Source organism: Ochlerotatus camptorhynchus, unplaced genomic scaffold, assembly GCF_037179485.1.
Source record: "Ochlerotatus camptorhynchus isolate MF236.1 unplaced genomic scaffold, CSIRO-AGI_Acam_v1.1 ptg000767l, whole genome shotgun sequence".
Taxonomy (NCBI): Eukaryota; Metazoa; Arthropoda; class Insecta; order Diptera; family Culicidae; genus Ochlerotatus; species Ochlerotatus camptorhynchus.
Genome location: NW_027041234.1, coordinates 2,558,723 through 2,580,665, shown reverse-complemented (window position 1 = coordinate 2,580,665; position 21,943 = coordinate 2,558,723). Strand labels below are relative to the sequence as shown.

General features: G+C 40.8%; 1 protein-coding gene and 1 long non-coding RNA gene across 2 annotated transcripts in view; one reads left to right on the top strand and one right to left on the bottom strand.

Annotated features, from left to right (window-relative positions):
- LOC135714944 (gustatory and pheromone receptor 32a-like) overlaps window positions 1-19,632 on the bottom strand; it is a 37,556-nt gene extending 17,924 nt beyond the window's left edge. Inside the window, exons 1-3 of the mRNA XM_065238352.1 lie at window positions 19,417-19,632; window positions 2,007-2,187; window positions 1,388-1,494 (exon numbers count right to left, since the gene is read on the bottom strand). Coding sequence (XP_065094424.1) covers window positions 1,388-1,494; window positions 2,007-2,187; window positions 19,417-19,632 — 504 coding nt within the window. The remainder of the gene's footprint in view (window positions 1-1,387; window positions 1,495-2,006; window positions 2,188-19,416) is intronic.
- Window positions 1-21,943, top strand: part of LOC135714949 (uncharacterized) — a 344,260-nt gene that overhangs the window by 214,718 nt on the left and 107,599 nt on the right. The window lies entirely within an intron of this gene.

Sequence of the window (21,943 nt, the reverse complement as noted above, 5' to 3'; positions counted from 1 at the left end):
TCCAGTAAACAACTTCGCCAAAGAAAGCAACTTCCTAGATGGCAATGATTTCAAGATATCACACAAACAAGGATATCACAAATTTCATGCACTAGCACTGAGTAGTGAGAAAATTCCGATCTTCTGTCCATCAACCTTTAGGTCTTGATCCACTGAACAACTTCGTCGAAAAAAGCAACTTCCTAGATGACAAGGATTTCAAGATATCACAAAAACAAGGGCATCATTAATTCATGCATACTAGCGCCGCGTAGTGAGAAAATTCCAAACTTCTTTCCATCAACCTTTAAGTCTTGATCCACTGAACATTTTTGCCAAAGACAGTAACCTTCTATATGTCCAGGATCGGGAGATATTCTATGTTGGTCCCTTTTAGGTCAAATCCCATATGCTACGTGTACTCCATTTACTCCATCCATAATCACATCAACGTCTGTCATAAGTTTGTTACAACTAGACGAATTTTTGTTATGATTTTTGTTATTTTAACAGCTAACCAGCCAATGTTTGTAGCACGTTCTGTTACATTTTTTTTAAATGAATAGCTCCAGTTGTTATAAGTTTGTTATGCCCTTCTGATCGGAGAGAGGAGACACCCCTCACCATCCCTCCACAACGGGGGAGTTTGATAAAGGAGATGATCAACCCGATTCGTGACTTCCTCAAAATTGACCTTTGCTCGCTTTCTTCACTATATAAACAATTTTCATACGGCCGTACTCTAATGGAACTATCAACTCTATACTTTCATCTTCTGACCACTTTAAGTCTGATATTAGACTTTAAGCATCTCAAACTAAATGGAGTTCATTCCACGACAAGCAGCAACAGCAAAGGAGAACCTACCGCCTGTGTCAACTGATGCGGTTATTGACTCTTTAACAAATTTATGGTGGTCCTGAAAAGAACCGTTCTGTCGTGATGGTAATGGGTGTTCAACACGGATGAGGCTGTTTGGAACGAGGGTGACGCGCTTGGCATAGATGTCCCACAGCGACTCACGAAGAGCTACTGATTCCGAAATTGCATCAATTCTAATTTGCAAACGGTTCGCACCAATCAACCTGAAGAGCATTTTGCAACCCAAATCATTGACCTGAAGGTTAAATTCATCTATGGCATCAACGAAAAATAGCAGTAACATTTCACTATCGTGTGCACTTGGTGGAAAATCAGCCATCCGCTATTTACTCAGTGAAAATTTGCGAAACTCAACGAATGAATCAACAATTCCACACACTCACACATACACTCGGCACACCCTGCTACCAGGATCAAAAACAACGAAAATCAAACATCCAGAGTGTGGTCAGTGATGTGAAAACGTGCAATTTTCAAAACCAACGAGATTCGAGAGGGACCTCAACACAACACGCGGAAAACTTACCTTCGGCATCACATATGCCAACCAATAGAACAGGGTCCAGATTTTGCTCAAATTCACGCCAATCATGAAATTCAAACCACCGACCGTTCCACCGCAGGTCAGCGTGACTGATTTTCCGTAGTCGCAGTCAACGTCGATGCCGTCGCCGCCACCGCCGTTGCGCGATTGCATGTCGAATAGATGAAAAATGATGCAGCATTTAGTTCGAGTGGAAAATAAACAACTCGGAGTAGTGGCTTTTTTATACACAGTTGGTGGCGGTAAACAAAACCATAAATAACAACTCGGACTGGGACATTTGTTGGACATGGCCCGTAGGTGAGGAGCATTCCGCAGCTGGTGCGGTCATTTGCTGGAATGAAAATTTATTCACCATCACCAATAGCAAATTTTCGCTGACTCGGTAGAGCTATTCTTGAAATGATGGCGGATAAATATGCCATTCTTCCATACACCCAGTCGCAATCAATTGCCTATCTGTGCTCAAGATGCCCCGATTGGTCAGTCAATTCTTCTTTGATTCGTTCACATCAAAGGTCGTGATTAATGGGCCATAGCATCCTTTCAAAAAACCCATTTCGTTTCCCATCAAGTTCACTCCTCAAACGAGGATACTCACCAATGCAGGCCAACACCGAGACCCGCCTCATCTTGATGTTCGGGATGGTATAGGAGATGCCGAACATGGACCGCATCTTTTCATCGCACAGCGCAAAGGTGGACAGGATATCGCTCATGACGATCCGGTGACGGATGGCGAAAATCAGCACAAAGATGTAGGCGAACGAGTTCGGGATGAACTGTGGGGGAAGAAAAGATGAAAACAGAAATACCATTTCAATAGATTTACAGCCGATTCAAACCCGTTTTCAGTCAATCAAATGCCGATAAAAACGAATCAACTTTTGAGCTCTCCGGATCGCAGGTAATCAAGTGAAGCATAATTAACGCGAGTTGAGTTTTTAATTAGCATTAGCATTGAATCAACGAATGCTAATGAATTGAAAAATTCCATGGCAGGGACTTCATTAGGTGAATGCAATTTTATCACTGAACAGGTGTTTGTTGTCAATATGGGGCTTTTGAAAAATGTTAATTATGGAATTGATGAGGCGTAGCATTATTGTTTCTCCGAATAACCAACGAATATTGAAACTAGATTATATCGGAGGAGTGAGGTTTTACAATAATGAACTTTATATCCAGGAAATATGCTCGTTTTTTTTTCTATCGGTGATAAACCCACTTAAACACTCATGTTGCCTGTACGTAGTCAACGAAGTAACCAAATTGCTCTAAATTAAAAGAGGGATTCTCTATTTAGCATTAAATTAACAGTACTATGATTTGAAATAACTTTCATTCTCTTTTCTATTTTCAGGTAAGCTAATTACAATGAATTTCAACCTATTTTCTTAATAGCAATGGTAAGTGTTTTTCAAAACCCCCCTCAAATCGCCATATTGCCCTTGTTACCTAGTCAATAACTAAAAGTTTTAAAACTGGATTGAACACGTCCTTCCGTCTGTGACCAATAGCCAGTAATACAAACTTTAAAACATTCCCAATCGATAGGTACTTCCTTACCAATCAGGCTAAGGCCTTTTTGTCCTCTGCTGTCCGTAGAAGTCGTCTCCACTCTACTCGATCCATGGCCACACTTCGCCAGCCTCGTAAGTCCGCGAAGGGTCCGCAGGTCACTTTCTACTTGCTCGATCCACCTTACCCGCTGCGAGCCTCTTCTTCTTGTTTCTGTTGGGTCACTTTCGAGAACCATTTTCACTGGGTCGTCGTGCGACATTCTTACTACGTGCGCAGCCCACCATAGTCGCCCAATTTTTGCAATGTGAACGATGGATGGTTCTCCCAGCAGCTGGTGCAATTCGTGGTTCATTTGGCTACTCCACGTTCCGTCATCCATCTGCACTCCACCTTAGATGGTACGCAACACCTTCCGTTCGAAAACACCAAGGGTGCGTCCTCCACGAGCATAGCCCAGGTCTCGTGGCCGTAGAGGACCACCGGTCTAATCAGCGTCTTGAAAATAGTCAACTTCGTGTGGCGCCGAATTTTATTCGATCGAAGCGTCCTCTGGAATCCAAAGCAGGTACGATTCCCTGCCATAATGCGTCTTTGAATTTCTCTGCTGGTATCATTTTCGGAGGTCACCATTGAGCCCAAATACACGAACTCATTGGCCACCTCGATTTCGTCACCGTCAATCTGAACTCGGGGTAGGAGGCTAACATTGTCTTCCCTAGAACCTATTCCTTTCATGTATTTTGTCTTCGATGCTTTGATGGCAAGTCCAATCCGCCTAGCTTCAGCCTTCAGTCTGATGTAAGTTTCCGCCATCGTCTCAAAGTTCCGTGCCATGATGTCGATGTCATCGGCGAAGCCAAGAAGCTGGATGGACTTCCTGAAGATCATGCCACTCGTGTCTATCCCAGCTCTTCTGATCACACCTTCTAACGCGATGTTTAATAGCAGACACGAAAGTTCATCACCTTGCCGTAACCTCCTTCGAGATTCACAGGGACTCGAGAGTGTTCCCGATACTCGAACAACGCACATCACTCGATCCATCGTCGCCTTGGCCAATCGCGTCAGTTTATCCGGAAATCCGTACTCGTGCATAATCTGCCATAACTGATTTCGATCGATTGTGTCGTATGCAGATTTGAAATCGATGAACAAATGATGTGTGGGCACGTTGTATTCGCGGCATTTCTGCAGAACCTGCCAAATCGCGAAAATTTGGTCCGTGGTAGCGCGGGCACCCATGAATCCCACCTGGTATTGCCCCACAAACTCTCGTGCAAATGGTAACAGACGGCGACATAGAATTTTGGAGAGTACCTCGTAGGCGGCGCTCAGCAGTGTGATCGCGCGGTAGTCGCAGCAATCCAACTTGTCGCCCTTATTGTAGATTGGGTAATATCTCCTTCTCTTTAATCTTGGCAATTGGGTTGTTTAGGGGATCTGCATTAAAAACGAAACCGAAATCCAAAATTTCATGATTTTTAGATACTGGAACTGTATTAAATAGGTACTATTTCATTTGCAAAAACCACCATCTTAGCGCCCCTTGGTAGGACTTTGTATCAGATGATGTATACAAATCGGTATATTTTTCGAAGTTAAACAACCCAATTACCCAAAGTAGCACTCTAGCTAGTGCTTTACCACCGTATTTTAATAGCTCACTTGGTAGCTGATCTACACTAGTTGCTTTGTTGTTCTTCAGCCGACCGATCTCCTCCTCAACTTCTTGAAGATCAGGGGCCGGTAGCCTGTCGTCTTCTGCGCGTGCTCCAAGGTCTGTTGCCGTGCCACCTTCGTTTTCTGCTGCTTCACCGTTGAGGTGCTCGTCATAGTACTGCTTCCACCTTTCAATCACCTCACACTCGTTCGTGAGGAGGTTACCGCCCAAGTAGCAATTGGGGTTTTATGAGGGTTCTGCAGACTATAATTTAGACTTGTAGCATGCTTTAAAACCGTGATAAAACATGCAATGTTACTTGGGCGTAGCCTTTGCGTGAACTATTTAGATTCTTGTAGAACTTCCGTATGTCTGGGGGAGGTAGCTCATCGATTCTTCCGGTTCGCCTCCTAGCATCGTGCTATAAGGTACCAGGCGATAACCAGGGTAGTTGATCGATAGCTCGATGACGTCATTTCGCTGGCGTCTGCAATGTGAAATTCTCATAGCAGGCGTTGACGATGGGACGTTGTCGAGTTGTTGAATAGCAACTATCGTGGTAACTCACCGATTACCTGTCGATCCGCCAAATTTGGAAAGACGTCTGCATTGAATTATCTCATATAATAATATTCCGCCCACTATATCACAAGAAATTGCGAGTAGCTGAGTGGAATGGAGATAAGTTAAGCATTGGGTACAGGACCAAGTCTCCCCTGGGTGGTGCCAAAAGATGAGCGCAATACAATCATCAAGTTGCCATAAGGCACGGAATGAGACTATTGCATGGCTGGGTAGTCAAAGTCTTCCATTCGTTAGTCATTTCAGGTGGATTAGAACAGGTTTAGGTTTAGGGTGGGCGTTGGCCAGATTTGGATAGGATAGGATAATCCTAAATAGGACCTAGATTATTTAATACACTAGTAACCTCAACTTCTGTCACAATGTTTCATTGTGACTAATCAACACGCAATGGGTAAAATATAAAATTTGCGGTAAATTTGAAAAAAAGGAACTTGGAGTGTAGAGCGCACTGCCCACTGGACGATTCTGAAGCCTCACCAAGTGAGTGGGTTACGGGTTTATTTGATTGTACGTCATTTCCAAGTTATATATAGATACATTCATACCATTGGCATTTTGTATTTGAGATAAGACAGAGACAGATCGTTATTACATTTTTTTTTTTTTGCTGTGCACTACACCACCGGAGCCAGCAAAGTTCAACAATCCATCGTTGCTTATGCCTTTGTTGTCGTTTGGAACCAGTTTTGCGAGGTAGGCGACGATTGTGCGTATTTCTCGCGTAACTTTTGAAAAGGGCCTATTTATAGCCTGAACAATACGTAAAGAGCAAATTGAAACATTGAACGTCGCGTGAAAGTGGAACTTAATGAAGGCCTAAGTACTTTTTCGTAGTTTTTAGTTTTCGGATTTGAAAGATCGTTGGTTACAGTGGCCTGCTTACTGAGCAGAAAAACGCGGTCCCTGGTCAGATTTATGGTAAAATCGCTTGTGTCTCGTGTATTTTGCGAAACTCGTTGTTGTCGTTGGTTCCGGATTTGAATGGATACACAAATTTGAGCAACGGTATTATGTGATATGAGGGGCTCGGTGGCCTTAGAGCAACCGTTTTTGCTTACTGAGCAGAACATCATGAGTCTAATCTCAGGCCCATCCACATTCAAGATTCGTCAATCGTTTTATTTGTTAATATGACTAAATGGTAATAACAGCAACTCGGTGATTAAAAAGGTGCTCGTCTGCCTAGTGGCAAACGTTTTTGCTTACTGAGGAGAAGACCGTGGGTTTAGTCCCAAGCTCCTTCGCGTTATATGATCGTTAGGACATCAATTCAGCTTATCGTTTACCAAAACGAACCCTGCTGCAAACCCAACCCTCTTATCCAACATCCCAGTGATTCCTCGTGGAAGTGCAGAGGTGTTCTCGGCTTCCATCAAAGCGAGTGTCATGTCAACACAATCCTTCCCATTCCTTTCTTGACCTGTGTTCGGGCGCGGCCGGCGCTGGTATTGCCTAATTTAAGATCACCAGTTTTTACACATTGAGGATGATTGCTAGTCCCAAGCATCGTCTATTGGTTCTCTGTGTAATTACAGCTGATCTGGCAGTAACAGAGTAGCAACCGTGGGCGGTCAATCAAGCTCAAGCAAGCTCAAGCTCAAGCTCAAGCTCAAGCTCAAGCTCAAGCTCAAGCTCTTGTAGAACTTCCGTATGTCGTTTACGCGGTACAGATTTTCCATCGCCTCGCCATCTCGGTCTTTCTGCTGACGCTACTTCATTCGGAAAACCGAGTTTTGTCTGTTCCGCGCTTGTCTGTATCACTCCACATTCAATCTCGTGCGGTGTTGCAGCATTCTAGCCCGTGCTGCATTCTTCTCCTCTACTAACAGTTTGCATTCGCCGTCAAAACAGTCATTTTTTCGGTCCGGGATCGCAGTACCTAGTGCCGCTGTAGCACGGATGTCCCTCCAGCCATCTTCAAGAGAAGCTGCGCCAAGCTGCTCTTCCGTGGGTAGTGCAACTTCCAGCTGCTGCGTGTTGTCCTGGGCAACTCCGGCGTCTCGTAGTTGCTCAATGTTGGGTCGTAGCGTTCGACTTCGATGGGTGTTATGCACCGTCGATAGTTTTGAGCGCATGCATACTGCGGACGTTGATAATGTCGGAGACGAATTTCCCGTCGATTAGAACGTGACCGATTTGGTTTTCTGTGTGTTGGTCAGGTGATCTCCAGGTGGCTTTGTGGATATCCTTGCGGTGGAAAAAGGTACTTCAGGCTACCATACCCCGAGAGGCTGAAAAGTTCATCGTTGGCTGTTGTCGTTCGACACGGCCTGCAGGCTGTTTGGCCCGATTGCCGGTCTGTACATTGTGTCCCGTCCTACCTGAGCGTTTATGTCACCGATGACGATTTTGACGTCCCTTTGCGAACAGCCGTTGTACACCTGCTCCAGCTGTGCATTGAACGCTTCTTTCTCGTCATCGGGTCTCCCTTCGTGTGGGCAGCGCACGTTGATGATGCTGTAGTTGAAGAAACGGCCTTTAATCCTCAACTTACACATCCTCGTGTTGACCAATCACGCGTTGGTGCATCTTACCCAGCACTACAAAGTCGGTTCCCAGCTCGTTGGTGGTGCCACAGTTCTGATTGAAAATAGCCGCTCGATACCCGCTTTTCCATACCTTCCGTCCCGTCCAGCAAAGTCCCTGCAGTGCTACGACTTCGAAGTTGCGTTGTTGAAGTTCGTCATAGATTAACCTATCGCAGCCCGGGAAGCCGAGTGATTTGCAATTCCATGTTCCGAGTTTCCAATCGTATTCTTAGTTTCGTCGCGTAGGTCGGTACCGATTGTTCCGATCTGTATTTCTTTCTTCGGTATTTGCAACATTACGTTTTTTCCAGGGCGGCATGTTGGGCCTGCCCCAACCCTCTGTCTCTCCGGGGGACCATCGTGCACAACTCTATTTAGAGTCCCACGCTAACACTAGAACGGTGATCAGCCGCTCCTAACATGGAGAACAGGCGCCAGTGTTTGCGTCGCACCTCTTCACTTTGCTATTGCCGGACTGGCAGCAATGCCCAGGCTACGCCACCCAGCTTTATTTATGTTTCAGCTGGTAGTCTTTTGTTATCATATGACTCGGGAAGGCTTGATTTAGGAACTTGTGACGAACAGAGCTCCTTCCAGGTTGTCAACTCACCATTTTGTAGCCCAATCGATAGGTATTTGATCTATCTAACTCAACAGTTTGATTACGACATTTGGTGATGTCTGTATTTCTGTCTATGAACGCTTACTGAAGATAATGAGAGGTAAGCACACATCATCGGTAAGAGACGTGTGTGTGAGAAAATTTGCGAAAGCATATAAGGGCACCGGTTGGCCAATTATACAACAGTGGACCTATGATCTCCGGATGTTTTAGACTAATGATATTTGAGTTTCAAATCCGTATTCCTCCCTGGTGTTTTTGCGCAAGCTTTGCGAAACTCTAATACACAAAAATCGTCTATTATCGACGAAATGTGTCTGTACCGCAACCACTCAGTATCACTCGACGTAAACAAACACAGCTCGTTTGTGTTCTACATCACTCTTGCTGGATTAGGGTTGTCCAGTACAGTAGGAATACAGGATTGAGCTTTCTCCAAGATGGGTTATCCGATCAGTATGATTGATAGCTCATATGGCACACAACTGCTGTCATTTTTTAAGCCAAGGGAAGGCCGAGGGGGCAAAAGTGATCCACTCTACATTTCATTCAACAGATTTAAATAAAATTTGATTAATAATTCAATAATCCTTGTTGTCAGCGCCTGCCGATATAATCTGATTTGATTCACTATTCATCGATAATCTTGGATGAGTCAGAATTTTAAATCTGTTGACCCAAATAAGTTTTAGTGTGTTTATGTTTACTGTCACTTTGTCAACTTTGAAACTAAACAATAACAATAACAAAAGAATTCATTTTGACCATCCTTGTATTGATGAATTAAATCGAAATTATCACGGAAACCGTGTTAATTTTCTTCGTATAGCACAATGGAACACAAGAGTAATGAATGATCTGCAAAAGTTTGACATTATTCCTTTGTTTTTAGCACTAGCGTGCACAGGAATCTTGTTAAGCAGGGGTAATTTTTTTCTATTGTGCATTTAATCTGGGTATGGGGAGTACTTCAAAGTGCATGGTGGATGGTGCTGTCCACCCACCAGTGTTTCCTTACTGTTCAATTAAGCTAATTTTATTAACTTTTTGCTCTTTTTCAATGCAAACTGCTTTCAGGCAGCCAATGGAAATTGGCAATTTAATTCCATTGACGATGTCAATGATGATCGGTTCGTCAAATAGTTGCGATAGTAGGGCTTTAACCGAAATGATACACTTGCTGCAATGTTGTGGCCTTGGTGGTTGGATTCAGCTGAAGTCACGTCAGATGGTGGTGATAGCACCGACAAACCGACATGAATGACCAATAAGAATCGCATTCTCCTTTCGCATGCACACTGCTTCGACAAGTACAAGGTTCAAACAGTGCGCATAGCAGTGAAGAAGAAAAAAACAGTATATTGCTCTTGATCAGTGTAGTAGAGTAATTGGCACTGATGAAGTCTTCAAGAAGTAGATTAAATACGCGTATCTGTCAAAAGATAAGCAATTGTAACGGAATTAAAGGGAAATAAACCAACACACTCAAAGCTCTTCATAAAAGTATATGGTTGTTTTTGTCCTTGCACTTGGCTTGTACTCCAACAGTGCTGCCAGCCATTGTGCTGGCACCGTCAAAACATACTGCCATCACCTGCTCCCAAGAAATCTGCATCGCTATCAGGACCTCAGCAATGGTATTGAAGATGGTCGTCGCATCTGTGTTCAACACCAGTCTCACACCCACGAATGCCTCCGTCGGCTGATCATTATCAATATACCTGATGACAATCGCCAACTGCTCGTGGTGGCCACAATCACTCGTCTGCAATGATTGCTACTGGTTTTCCTCGCAAGTTTTTCGCAATGTTCCGCAACATTACATTGTGCAACGACGTAATCATGTCATTTTGAATACGGTTACTTGTGTACTGGCACCTTCCGCCCAGTTTTTCCAGCACATGATCGTAGTTAGTTAGCCACCAACTGGGTGGCACAATTTCCGCTCCTTCCGAATGTTCACGAAGTGGTCGGCCACCTTTTGCAAAGTATGCGCACAATATCGATGAAACGTTCCATTATAGAGCGATTCTGTAGTCGCTTTGCCTCTCTAGCAGCAATCATAGCTGTTTTTTGGAGGTCCAGTTCTTCGTCGGTACCCTTCCTGGTTTTGAAATTCTTCCACGCTTCCGTTCTACCAACATGGGTATCACTGCGATTGTGTTTGCCAAGCAACCCGGTCACTTTCTTCCAATTTCTGAACCCTGTATGAATCGGACAACTTAGATCGTCCGAAAAGATGGGCAGCAAAATGTTTGATTGTGTAGAATTGGCTCTGAAAATCCAGAATAACATTGGAAATAGATTTTATAGTTTCTAAAATTTATTGGAAGTTACATATAGTTACAGTACGAATAATATTTTGTTAGAAAAATGTTATAATAATGTTTTGTGTCATGCTCTTCTTCACAGAAAATATATTCTTCAAGGTACTGGCAACATATTTTATACAGTAACCTCTCTGAAATTTTTTGCAGTTCGTTTTTGAATATTTTGAAGGCATTGTTTCAGTTTATTTTTGACTTTTTCAAGGTTTTGTCAGCCTTTATATGCTGTTGTAGTTACACTTTTATTTATTTATTTATTTGTCGTCAATCAGTGTAGCCGTTTTACAATTTTACTTAAACGCTAATTGTTACAATTTTACTTCAAGTACTTGCATAACATTTATATTTTATTATTGATGCCTAGCTAACATCGTGAAGAAAGTTTTTTTAATCGTACTTTTATTCATTGTTATGTCAATATATTCACAGCATGTATTATAGCAAGACATCATTCTATTCAGTGGGCTGTTTTTCGCATAGTCTGTTCTTTGATTGTTGATGCTAAACCGCAGTGAGCGAGTGGGAGCATAAAAACTGATATTTTCCAAAATCTCTGGGCTGTTAACTCTTTGTGAAATCACATCGTTTATAAAAGCAATCATTGCGAACTCTCTTCGCTTTTTGAGCTCATCTAAACTAATTAGCATACAACGCGATTCATCAGATGGAAGTGGAAAACTCGTCCAACCCAACTTTCTTAGAGCAAACAACCAGAACAGCTTTTGAACTGTTTCAATGCGGTTTACATGTGTATCATGATATGGATCCGTAAAGTGTTTTGATTGTGTAGGGATCATTGAAGTGCAAACTAAATCTTTTAATGAACCCAAGCATTTTGCTTTTTTTTTTTTTTTTTTTTTTTTGTGTATCATGATATGGATCCGTAAAGTGTTTTGATTGTGTAGGGATCATTGAAGTGCAAACTAAATCTTTTAATGAACCCAAGCATTTTGCTTGCTTTGTAGATAATGTTATTGTAGTGATCAGCAAAAGTTAACTTGGTGTCGAGGATAACACCTAAGTCTCTGACTTGATAGGATCTTTGGATTGTTTTCTGGCCAAAAGTAATTGTGTTGTGTATTACAGCGTGCTTTCTTGTGAACGATATAGAATTGCATTTATTAATATTTAGTTCTAACAATTTTTTCTTATACCATGTGTAAAAACGTCAATTTCATGTTGAAATATTTGAAGATCAGGTGCTTTAGATATCTCCATGAAAGGTTTCATGTCATCAGCATATATAGAAACATGAATAAATTTCAAAATACGTTCTATATCGTTGACAAATAAAATAAACAGTAATGTACCAACATGTGAACCTTGTGACACACCAGATGGTACATTAACTATGGTGGACAGATTTCCTTCAAATCTAACCTTTTGCGTCCGCCTTGATAAGTACGAATTGATCCATTTCAGTAGCCTAGGATTGAAGCCTAATTTGGAAAGCTTAAAAAGCAAGAGTGGTATATCAACTCTGTCAAATGCTTTACTAAAATCAGTGTATAGCGTTTCTACATAATTGCCTTTATCCAATGAGTTTAAACAATATGACACAAAATGTATCAAGTTGGTAGCTGTAGATCGTCCTTTAACAAATCCGTGCTGTTTGCTAGTAATTACCGACCTAATCTAAAAGAATACATTGTCATTAATTATGTATTCGAAAAATTTAGGAATGCTTGATAATATAGCAACTCCACGGTAATTTTTTTTTTATATCAGACTTTTTATCACTTTTAAAAATTGGAATTAAAAATGATTCCTTCCAAATCGGAGGAAGTACATTCGACTCCAAGGATAAATTAAACAGCCAGAACAAAGGCTTTGCTAGCTCCTTCGAAAGTGACTTTAAAAAAAAAATGGTGGTAAACCATCCGGTCCAGCACTTTTTGAAGCATCCAAGGTTTCAAGACCACGTATAATTTCCTTGAGAGTTAAATTACCCACTGCGATGTTCTCGCTCATTCTCATCATGACTTGTATAAACGTCCTGAAAGAAGTCAGCAAATAAGTTACTTATCTGGCTAGGAGTATTGCCCAACCACTGTCTAATTGCATTTTTGATGGAAAGCTCTTGGATTTTTGCTTGGAAACACACATGGGCCGGGACCAACGGCTTTACTTCCTTCCGAAGGAAGACGTGACCAGAGATTTTTATGCCTCAGAAAAATCCCACTGACCTCGGCTGGGATTGAACCCAGACCCTTTGGATCCGAATTTATTGCAACGCACATAAACAGCTGTAACTTTTTAACCACGGTAGCAAATGACTTGAAATTTTCAGACAATATTCTTAGACGAATTTTTAGTTAGACAAAAATCAACCAAGGTTCAATGGCAAACTAATACCCACTTTTCAATTAGGGAATTCAAAAGCTGTCTTTAAACATTTTACAGTTGCAAAAAAGTCCATCCTCAGAATTCCTTGACGTTCTTTTAGAAATTTTAAGAAATCTATGAGTTTTTTTTTTTTAGTTCTTTTCAGAAGTCCTCTGGAATTATTCTTTGAACTCTTCTTGACTTTTATTCATATCACCTTGGAACTGAAATTCCCTTAGAGTTTCAGAAGAATTTCCTCAGTATTATTCAAAAATTATTCCAGGAATGAGCTAGTACTCCCTTGAAATGTTCCTCAAAATCCCTTTGGAATTACGCCCAAAATTTGATTTACTCGGTATTCTTTTCGAAATTATCTTGGAACTATCTGCAGGATGCACTAGAAATTATTCGCAGAAATTTCTTGGAATGCTCCCCAGAAATCCTTTGGAATTGTCCTCAGAATTCAATATCCTTGAGGTTCTTCTCGGATTATTATAGAACTCTCCTAAGAGCTCTTTTGAAATTATTCTCCAAAGTTAACTGGAATTGTATTTAGAACTCTTCCCAGAAGTATTTTGGAACTGTCTTAAGAAATCAATATCCTTGAGGTTCTTTTCCGAATATTTTAGAACTTTTTTTCTCAGAACATCTTGGAACTGAAATTCACCTAAAGTTTCCTCTGTATTATCCAGAAATTTTTTCCCAGAATGAGCTTGAAATTATCCTCGGAATTCCCTTGAAATTATTATTATTATTATTATTTATTTATGACACTTTATCACATTATTGTGTGGCATTCGTGTCAGGATAATTAATACTACAATAGATTACTCTAACTAATCAGATTTCATTGCACAAGTTACTATCCCTTAGAAATTTTAATATTGCTTCTTCTTTATCGGTATTGTTAGCTAGTATCATGCATAGTGATCCGTTGATTCCGCAAGATTTCCTAGTTTGTGCATATCCTCTGCATTCCACTAGTATATGGTGAACTGTTATCTGCACTCTGCAGAACCTACATACAGATGGGGGGTTGTGGTTCATCAAATGTGAATGGGTAAGCCGGGTATGTCCTATTCTAATTCGAGTTAGGACTCGTTGTTCTGAGGCGCATTTTCGATCGTTGTATCTATCAGGTGTTGACTTAATTCGTCGCAATTGGGCCTGACTTTGATGCCATTCCGATCCCCATACTGCCCAAATCCTACTTTTTATCGCATGTACAACATCTTGGGATGGTACCGGAATTTCGAGTTGCGGTTGGCTTCGTCCTTGTTTGGCCAGTTCGTTGCCAGCGATACCGGAATGGCCAGGGATCCAGCTAAACGTAATGTCTCGTTCCTCTATGTTTCTTTCGATGAACTGTATCCATGGGTGTTTGGACCACCCTCCATTTAGTGCATCGAGGCAACTAGCAGAATCGGTTAGGATCAGGGTTTTTCCTTGGTCTTGGATATTCGATACAGCTGTACAGGGCAAATGCTTCGGCTGAGAATACGCTGCATAGCTAACTGCCGAAACTAACGTTTGTGTTGTGCACAATTATTCCAGCACCGGTGCGGTTGTTTTCTTTGGAGCCATCAGTATATATCTGCTCGTGGTCGTTATAACGAGTAGTTATGAATTCCATAAACTTCGGTAGTACGATGTTCCTGTTTTCGCCTGCTCTGATGTTGTTCCTAAGGTTGTTGTCAATTTTTGGGACTGGTGCATACCACTCTCTATCGGCAGTTCTTAGAATTCTGCATACATCTGGGAAACACCATGCGGTTGTTTCAAGAAGAAGGTTTTTTTTTCTCTTTTTGTCGAAGGATACTCGGTTGCTTCATGGATTTTTTCCGTTAGTTAACTGTCCGACTGATAAACAAACTGACAAAAACGTTGGATAAGTGAAGGACGGAAGGGGAGACAACCAGCCTCAGCCATTATAGAAATTATGGGGCTTGTTGGAAATGCACCAGATGCCTGGCGGACTACGTAATTGTAAGTGGGCCCTAGGATTCGTTCCATTGCTTCGATGTTGGTGCTTGTGATTCCCAGGCCATAAAAAAGTTTCGATAAAACCAGTGCTGATCCTATTCTAAGCAGAGTTGATCGAATTTTATTCAAAATTTGATTCTCTCGGCATTCTTTTCAAAATTATCTTGGAACTATCTGCCAAATTCACTAGAAATTAATCGAAGCAATTTCTTGGAATACTCCCCAGAAATCCTTTGGAATTTTCCTCAGCATTCAATATCCTTGAGGTTCTTCTTGGAATTTTTTAGAACTCTCCTAAGACCTCTTTTGAAATTCTTCTCAGAAGTTCACTGGAATTTTATTTAGAACTTTTCTTTATTTTTTTTCTCAGAACACCTTGGAACTGAAATTCCATTCCAGTTTTTCCCGGATTGAGCTAGAAATTATCCTCGGATTTACTTAAAATCCCTTTGGAATTTCACTCAAAATATGATGGTCTCGGTATTCTTTTTGAAATTTTCTTTGAACTATCTGCAGGATTCACTAAAAATTATTTGTAGAATTTTCATGGAATCATTCCCAGAAATCTTTTTTTTTTACTGTCCTCAGAATTCAATACCCTTGAGGTTCTTCTCGGAAGTCAACTTTAAGCTGTTCGTTCATTCACCAAAACGTTGTAGTTTTTCTACCAGAAATGTTCAATAAAGCTTGCCCCTCCATTCACCAGAACTGTGCAAATTCTACATCAGGAATTTTCAATTCAGCTTGCCCCTCCATGCAGCAAATTGTTGCTAATCTTACACCAGAAATATTCAATACAAACTTGCCCCCAGGAAATTTTACACCAGAAAATTTAAATTAACCAGAACGATGCAAATTTTCCATCGTTAATGTTCAATAAAAAATTGCTTCTCCAATCTTCTGATTGGTGCAGACTTCCTTTTTCCGTTTTCCACCAGACATTTTCAATGAAGCAAAGAGAATGACGAAGGACAACAAACTCGTAAGTAATTTCAGTCCAGAAGAGTTAACCGTCGCTGTGGGACGGACGTTAAACTACACTCTAAAGAAACCGGAAGAATGTTTCATCGAAATGTATCCCACGTGAAGTAGATTGAAATAAAATCAAACAACAACCCACCAGTTCCAGAATTACCAACAACTAGTTCCAGACCTAGTCCAGCGAGGTCAGCATGAGCAGAGTTACCAGAATCAAAAGCAGGCATATCATCATCGCCGAGAATGCAAGCAACCAGAGTACTTGAGCAATAATCCCAAGTAACATTTTAAGTTTTATGAAATACTACAAAGCAACTATAAAACAACATTCATAAAACCCTGGTCAAGGCTATTTTGTCATTAATGCATTCACCAAAACCTCATTAAGACTAGAATATGCCTAGTTGGCCCACCCTGGAGAAGGTTCTGAAGGGTGTATTCTCGAAGCTCTTCAAGATTGATTTACTGCAAAAGGTTGTATGACGAACGCATTGAGAACCATTTGAAAGCTACAATAAAAGCTATTTAGCTACAATAAAAACCCTTTCCGAGTCATTTCCCCTAGCCGCATGCTGAATCCACTAGGAAAGCATCAATCAAGATAGAAAAGGATTTATGAATCCGATCTTATCAAAATAATTGACCACTTTGTCAAGCAGTTTTGGCGAGACTTTCTGAAACTGATGGTATAAAAATCTTGTTGAATATCCTAATTTATTACAATAGTTCTCATTAAGTGGCCTAGTTTTATGTGCCATATTAAATTTTATGTGAAATGTACGTGAAGACATCGAAAAAATCAAGTCCACCCTCGTAAAACGTCGATTTGACTAATTATTTAACATTAAAAAATATATATATATATGTATTCTTCAGATCGAGCTTGACTGAGATTTTTTTTATTATTTTCGCATTTAAATGTTTGCTCATTGTTAAATTTCCCAAAATATAGTTGTATCAAAGGAAATAAAGATTGAAAATCTAAGATTGTAAAAAACAAGAAAACTAATTGTAAAGTTGATTTTCATGGGTCATTTGTGAAAAAGTTGTTTTGCTTTCAAGAATTCCTTAACAAATTAATAAGGTTTTAAAATGGCTTTTATGAAGAAAAGGCTGAATTGTATTTAGCTAAAGCCATTTTTCTTAAACGTCAACGTCGTTTGTTTATCTTTCGATAGTTGCGCTGTGGGATCCAGGGTTCTTCAAGATGGTTTTTTCCCGATAGATTGGGAGATTGGTTACTCAGACAGTTTGCGATACTGTTTTACAACATTTCGCATTTCGAACAGCTGAAAGCGCAATCGTTCCCGAAAAAGATCACCTTCTTCCGGATGGTTACAGAAGTGCACCATCCAACGATGCAGGGATGTACGCTTGAATGAAATTTTCGAAGAGTTGATTCTTTCGCCGAATAAAATCGCTGCTATGGATCGGAAACCAGCTGATCTCCGCTAACTAACAGTTTCAGTGGTTTGCTGTCGGTTGTCATCTTTTCGCAAGATCTGGAGAAGGCTGGTATGTTTTTTTAAACTTTCGACAATGATTTATGAATTCGAGGGCCCGGCTCAGTTTGCTATTCTCCACCAGATGGTCAGTCGTTAATGGTGTGCTGGTTCTTCTAAAGAAGTAATTTTTACTGAAATCGATGTGAATTTTTCATCCTTCTTTTCCCATACTTCGAGATTTCCTTGTCATAAATTTGGCATTTATTAGCTATGAGGAACCATCTTTTAAGCTCAATTTGTGAACAAAGTAATTGGGAAGTTAACGATGCACTTCAATAAGCCTGAAAAGCAACAATAAATGCTTTTTGCTCTAATGCAAAACCTAATGGTTTTATGGTTGCTTTTATAATGATAGAACACGTTTATAAAGTATTTGATCAAGACATTAATAAACAATGGCTAATGACGTTTATGCTTGAACTACAGAACAGTTTTAAGGAGGGACTGATAACTGTTTTAAAATTTATTTTTAAAACAAGGCAGTTTTTGACTTTCTTGCCAGACTATAAAAGGTTTTTAAAACAGCAAAAAGCTGAATTACTAAGCAGGAATGTTTTACACTTTGAAATGCTATATTTAAACTAAATGGATTGTTCATTGCCGTCATAAAACCATCATAAATCAGAGTGGATGCTAAATGGTTACTGAATTGTTACTTGGGATAGGTTGGGGGAAGTTATAGACTATCCATAATGAGGGGAGAAAGCAGCGTAATAAACGGGCAGTTGATTGTAGTTTACAAAACGACATGGTTGATATCAGTGTTGTGAAAATATCAAGAAATCAAATCTCACCGACGCCCAAGATCACGCTTGATTTGCGTAGACAAAAATCAACAAGCAAACAACTGTGGTTGATTTTGCAAGCTGTAAAATCGCAGCTCAGAATATCAAGCTAACAAAACTCACCAGCTGCAAATCTCAACAAACTGTGGTGAGATTGAGTTTCATGATTTTTGCTTTACACCCGAATGCAACCGAAACTTCCATAGCGGCTGGCAGCAGTCACTTCGTGTCTGCCATCGGTGAAGAGTAAAAAGAGATAGCATACTATACTTTCTCTTTCTAAGAAAACGATGTGCAACGGAATAATTTTTGTGTCGAGTCAACTCTCAGCTTGATTTTAGCACGTTGTGAATAGTCTCACAATATCAAAGGAGTTTGTTAAATCAATATCAAGCATGATATTTTGTTCCAGTATCATGCGTTCGCATGAGAGCGGAAAAAATATCAATTGATTTCTGATATTGCCAACACTGGTTGATATTTTATTTAGTACCTGTATCGGATATTACAAGTGACAAAATGGTACGTCTCCATCATCTGAATTATGTTTAACTTATTAAAAGCTCAGGTCATTATTGTTGAGATTTGGTGCCTGTCCAACATCATAAAGATTTTATCCAAAATCTAGATTTGCATCCGAGATCTAGTCTTGGATTTTGATTTTTTTTCAAGGTTTCTACGAATCCACATAATCTTTATGAGCGCTGGAATATGTGCGTAGAAGAGACTTGTTATGTTAATTTAGGATGTCAGGCCTGAATGCTGGAAAATAAGTCTCAATTAAAAACATTCCTAGTTCAGAATATCGAACAAAAAGTTGAATCCTTTTGGTAAATTTCTTCCAAGTATTGCTGAACTGATATATTTAACAAACAATCAGAGTTAGTTAAGTCTGCGATCATGAATTTTGTCAAGTTCGTTCTTCAAGAGCTACTAATATTGCCCTAGTCTTGGCTTTTATTATTACGTTTGACATCTTTTCTGCATATGGCTAATTAAGCTATAACACAAATTTGAAGCAATTTCGCATCAGATAACCTTAAAACTTCCCATATATTTTCAACTGCATCATTGGTCTCAAGCAATCGCAGCTGAATATTAAAGTTGAGTTAAGCGACTAGCCCAAAATTGCCGAACTAAGCCTGAATACCTAGCTAAACCTTCCGCAAAAACTGGTCCCCATCCATACCTGAATCCAGTTGGCCGCATTGGAGATGTCCGAGGAGTTACCGCTCTGCCAGAAGATGCTCACCAGACAGAACGTGTAGAACAACAGCGTCAGATAGGTGGGCAGCAGCTGTTTGATGTAGTTGATGCGGACATTCCCGACGGTTGTCGCATCCAGCGGAAACGGACAGAGGCCGAAGAGTTTCGAAAAGTAGTAAAATGATTTGATGGGTTGCATGCTTGTTGATCGAACTTTCTAGTTGGGTAACTTTCTGGCACTGAACTTTCCCGCGGTCAGCAAACGGTAATTATTCCTCCAGCAACAATCGGCACCAAACAAAGCACACAAAAAAAAACTTTTTCTCGTTTCACAACACTTTGCCTGCCGGACAACCGGGGAGGGGTTGGGGAAAAAACTTTCCTCTTCGGATATTTAACGTATCACCAACTTTGCAAGCGTGCAAGCACACTACACACTGGCCATTGTTTGAAACCGTTTTCTGATATTTAATTGAAAAACTAGTCAGATTCTGGACGGAACGATTTTTTTTTGTTCTCGTGCACACCGCGACCACCTACAACCGGGCAACCGTGCGCTGAGTGGGTATGTGAACTCTAGCAGGACTGGAACTTGGGCAATCGTTGATAGAACGCGATACCGGGCTAGCTGCACACGTACTTCGTGTCCGAGAGCTGCGATGAAATTGATTCAATAATAAAACTTTTGTTTCGATCCTGGCTATCGGCGATAGGGGCTGCTGCCGTTGCTGCTAGATCGATTACCGAAACGACACAATAAGTTGCATCAACAGCAACCACAGCTCAACCGACGAATGGTCACCCAAGTAGCAATCAACGTATTTCGGGTACCAGGGGATGGGGAGGGATGGACTATTGTTGCGAAAGTCCTGAGGGTGACGGCTGACCTTTATAATGAAATATCCAACAAAGGAATCACACTAATGGTGTGGAGCGTTATTAGGAAACATTGGAGATTCGAAGGTAAGTGGCGAGTCGGACTGTGGATGAACTAACTGGATTCCTCTGGCGACGGTGATCAACTGGGCCGGTAATGTCGGTAGTGTCTGTTTAAGTTATGATGAACTGGCTGGAGCCTCATAGCCTAGTAAGTAAAGGCATGGTATTACCAAGCCGGAGGCGGCGGGTTCGATTCCCGGTCCGGTCGAGGGAATCTTTCGGGTTGGAAATTTTCTCGACTTCCCTGAGCATATAGAGTATCATTGTGCTTGCCACACAATATACAAATTCATGCATTGGTATTGGCATCGAAAGCTCTCAATTAATAACTGTGAAAGTGCTATTGAACACTAAGTTGAGAGGACGCAATAAGCTAATATGCGCAAAGCAATAAGCTTGAAATGCCAACAAGAAGAAGAAAAAGAACTGGCTGCACGTAGGTGTTATTCTAGCTGGTAATGAGGGACGATTAGATTGCTTGTTTGAATCAAGATCTCAGTAATTGTGATGAAAATAAAAGTCCCTCGGCTCCATATAGCTCCAAAAGACGTAGAACCTACCGAATTAATACTATGGAAAAGTTTGCTTTTTTGTCAAATTGGTTCACTGACAGTGAATTTTAAAAATAGTCTCAACGAAGATAAATAGGGTTAGAAGGAGCCCTGATGTACACGTTGGAGACCAGAGATCTTGTTCTAAGTCCCATGAACTCGTCTCCCAAGTCTAATACACACTAGTTTGATTTACTTACCCTGGATTTTTTTAAACATCAGTTGACCATATGGACGTTAGGCATAATGTACGATAGGCATAATGGACGTTAGGCATAATGGACGTTAGGCATAAATGACGTTAGGCATAAAGGACGTTAGGCATAATGGACGCTAGGCATAATCTACCCGATGAATTCCAGAAGAAAGATAATGGGACCGTCTATTGATTCCTGACATCGGTGACAATAATGAAAGCGCCTTAATTTTTGGAACGCATGAAAACTTGCGACGTCTTGAACAGGCAAAGTATTGGGTTGCAGATGGTACGTTTACCGCAGTTCCTTGTTTGTTTCGGCAACTCTTCACTGTTCATAGAAGTATGGCTCCCTCACGTCAGCAGACGGTTCTGCTAGTTTTCATTCTGATGATAACAAAAACAGAATCGTTGTATCGAAAAGTATGGGAGTAAATCGCTGAAGCAGCAGTAACCTAAAAAAAAATACAAGGAACAGCCCTATGTGGTTGTACGCAATGGTGACGTAGGACAACGTGGTCTTATATAATAAATGTTATTTGTTAACTGAAGCAGGAGTTTATGTTTTGTTTAGAAAAAGGAATTTGAGCGGGGTTCTCTCTGTTTACACTCTTTAGTATGACTATGATTGCCCTGAACAAAAATTTAACTTTTTTGAAAAATCTTGGTGGCTCTGAAAAAGGCCGATGGTAGTACAGGCTTAAAGCCTTTGGAAGATGATGATGACGTGTAGGCAGCTGGATTAGCAAATCGAACCGGACAATCCCATATTCTTCGGTTCAATGATTGGGCACTCGCAAGAGTCTCGGTCCGTCTGCTGTTGG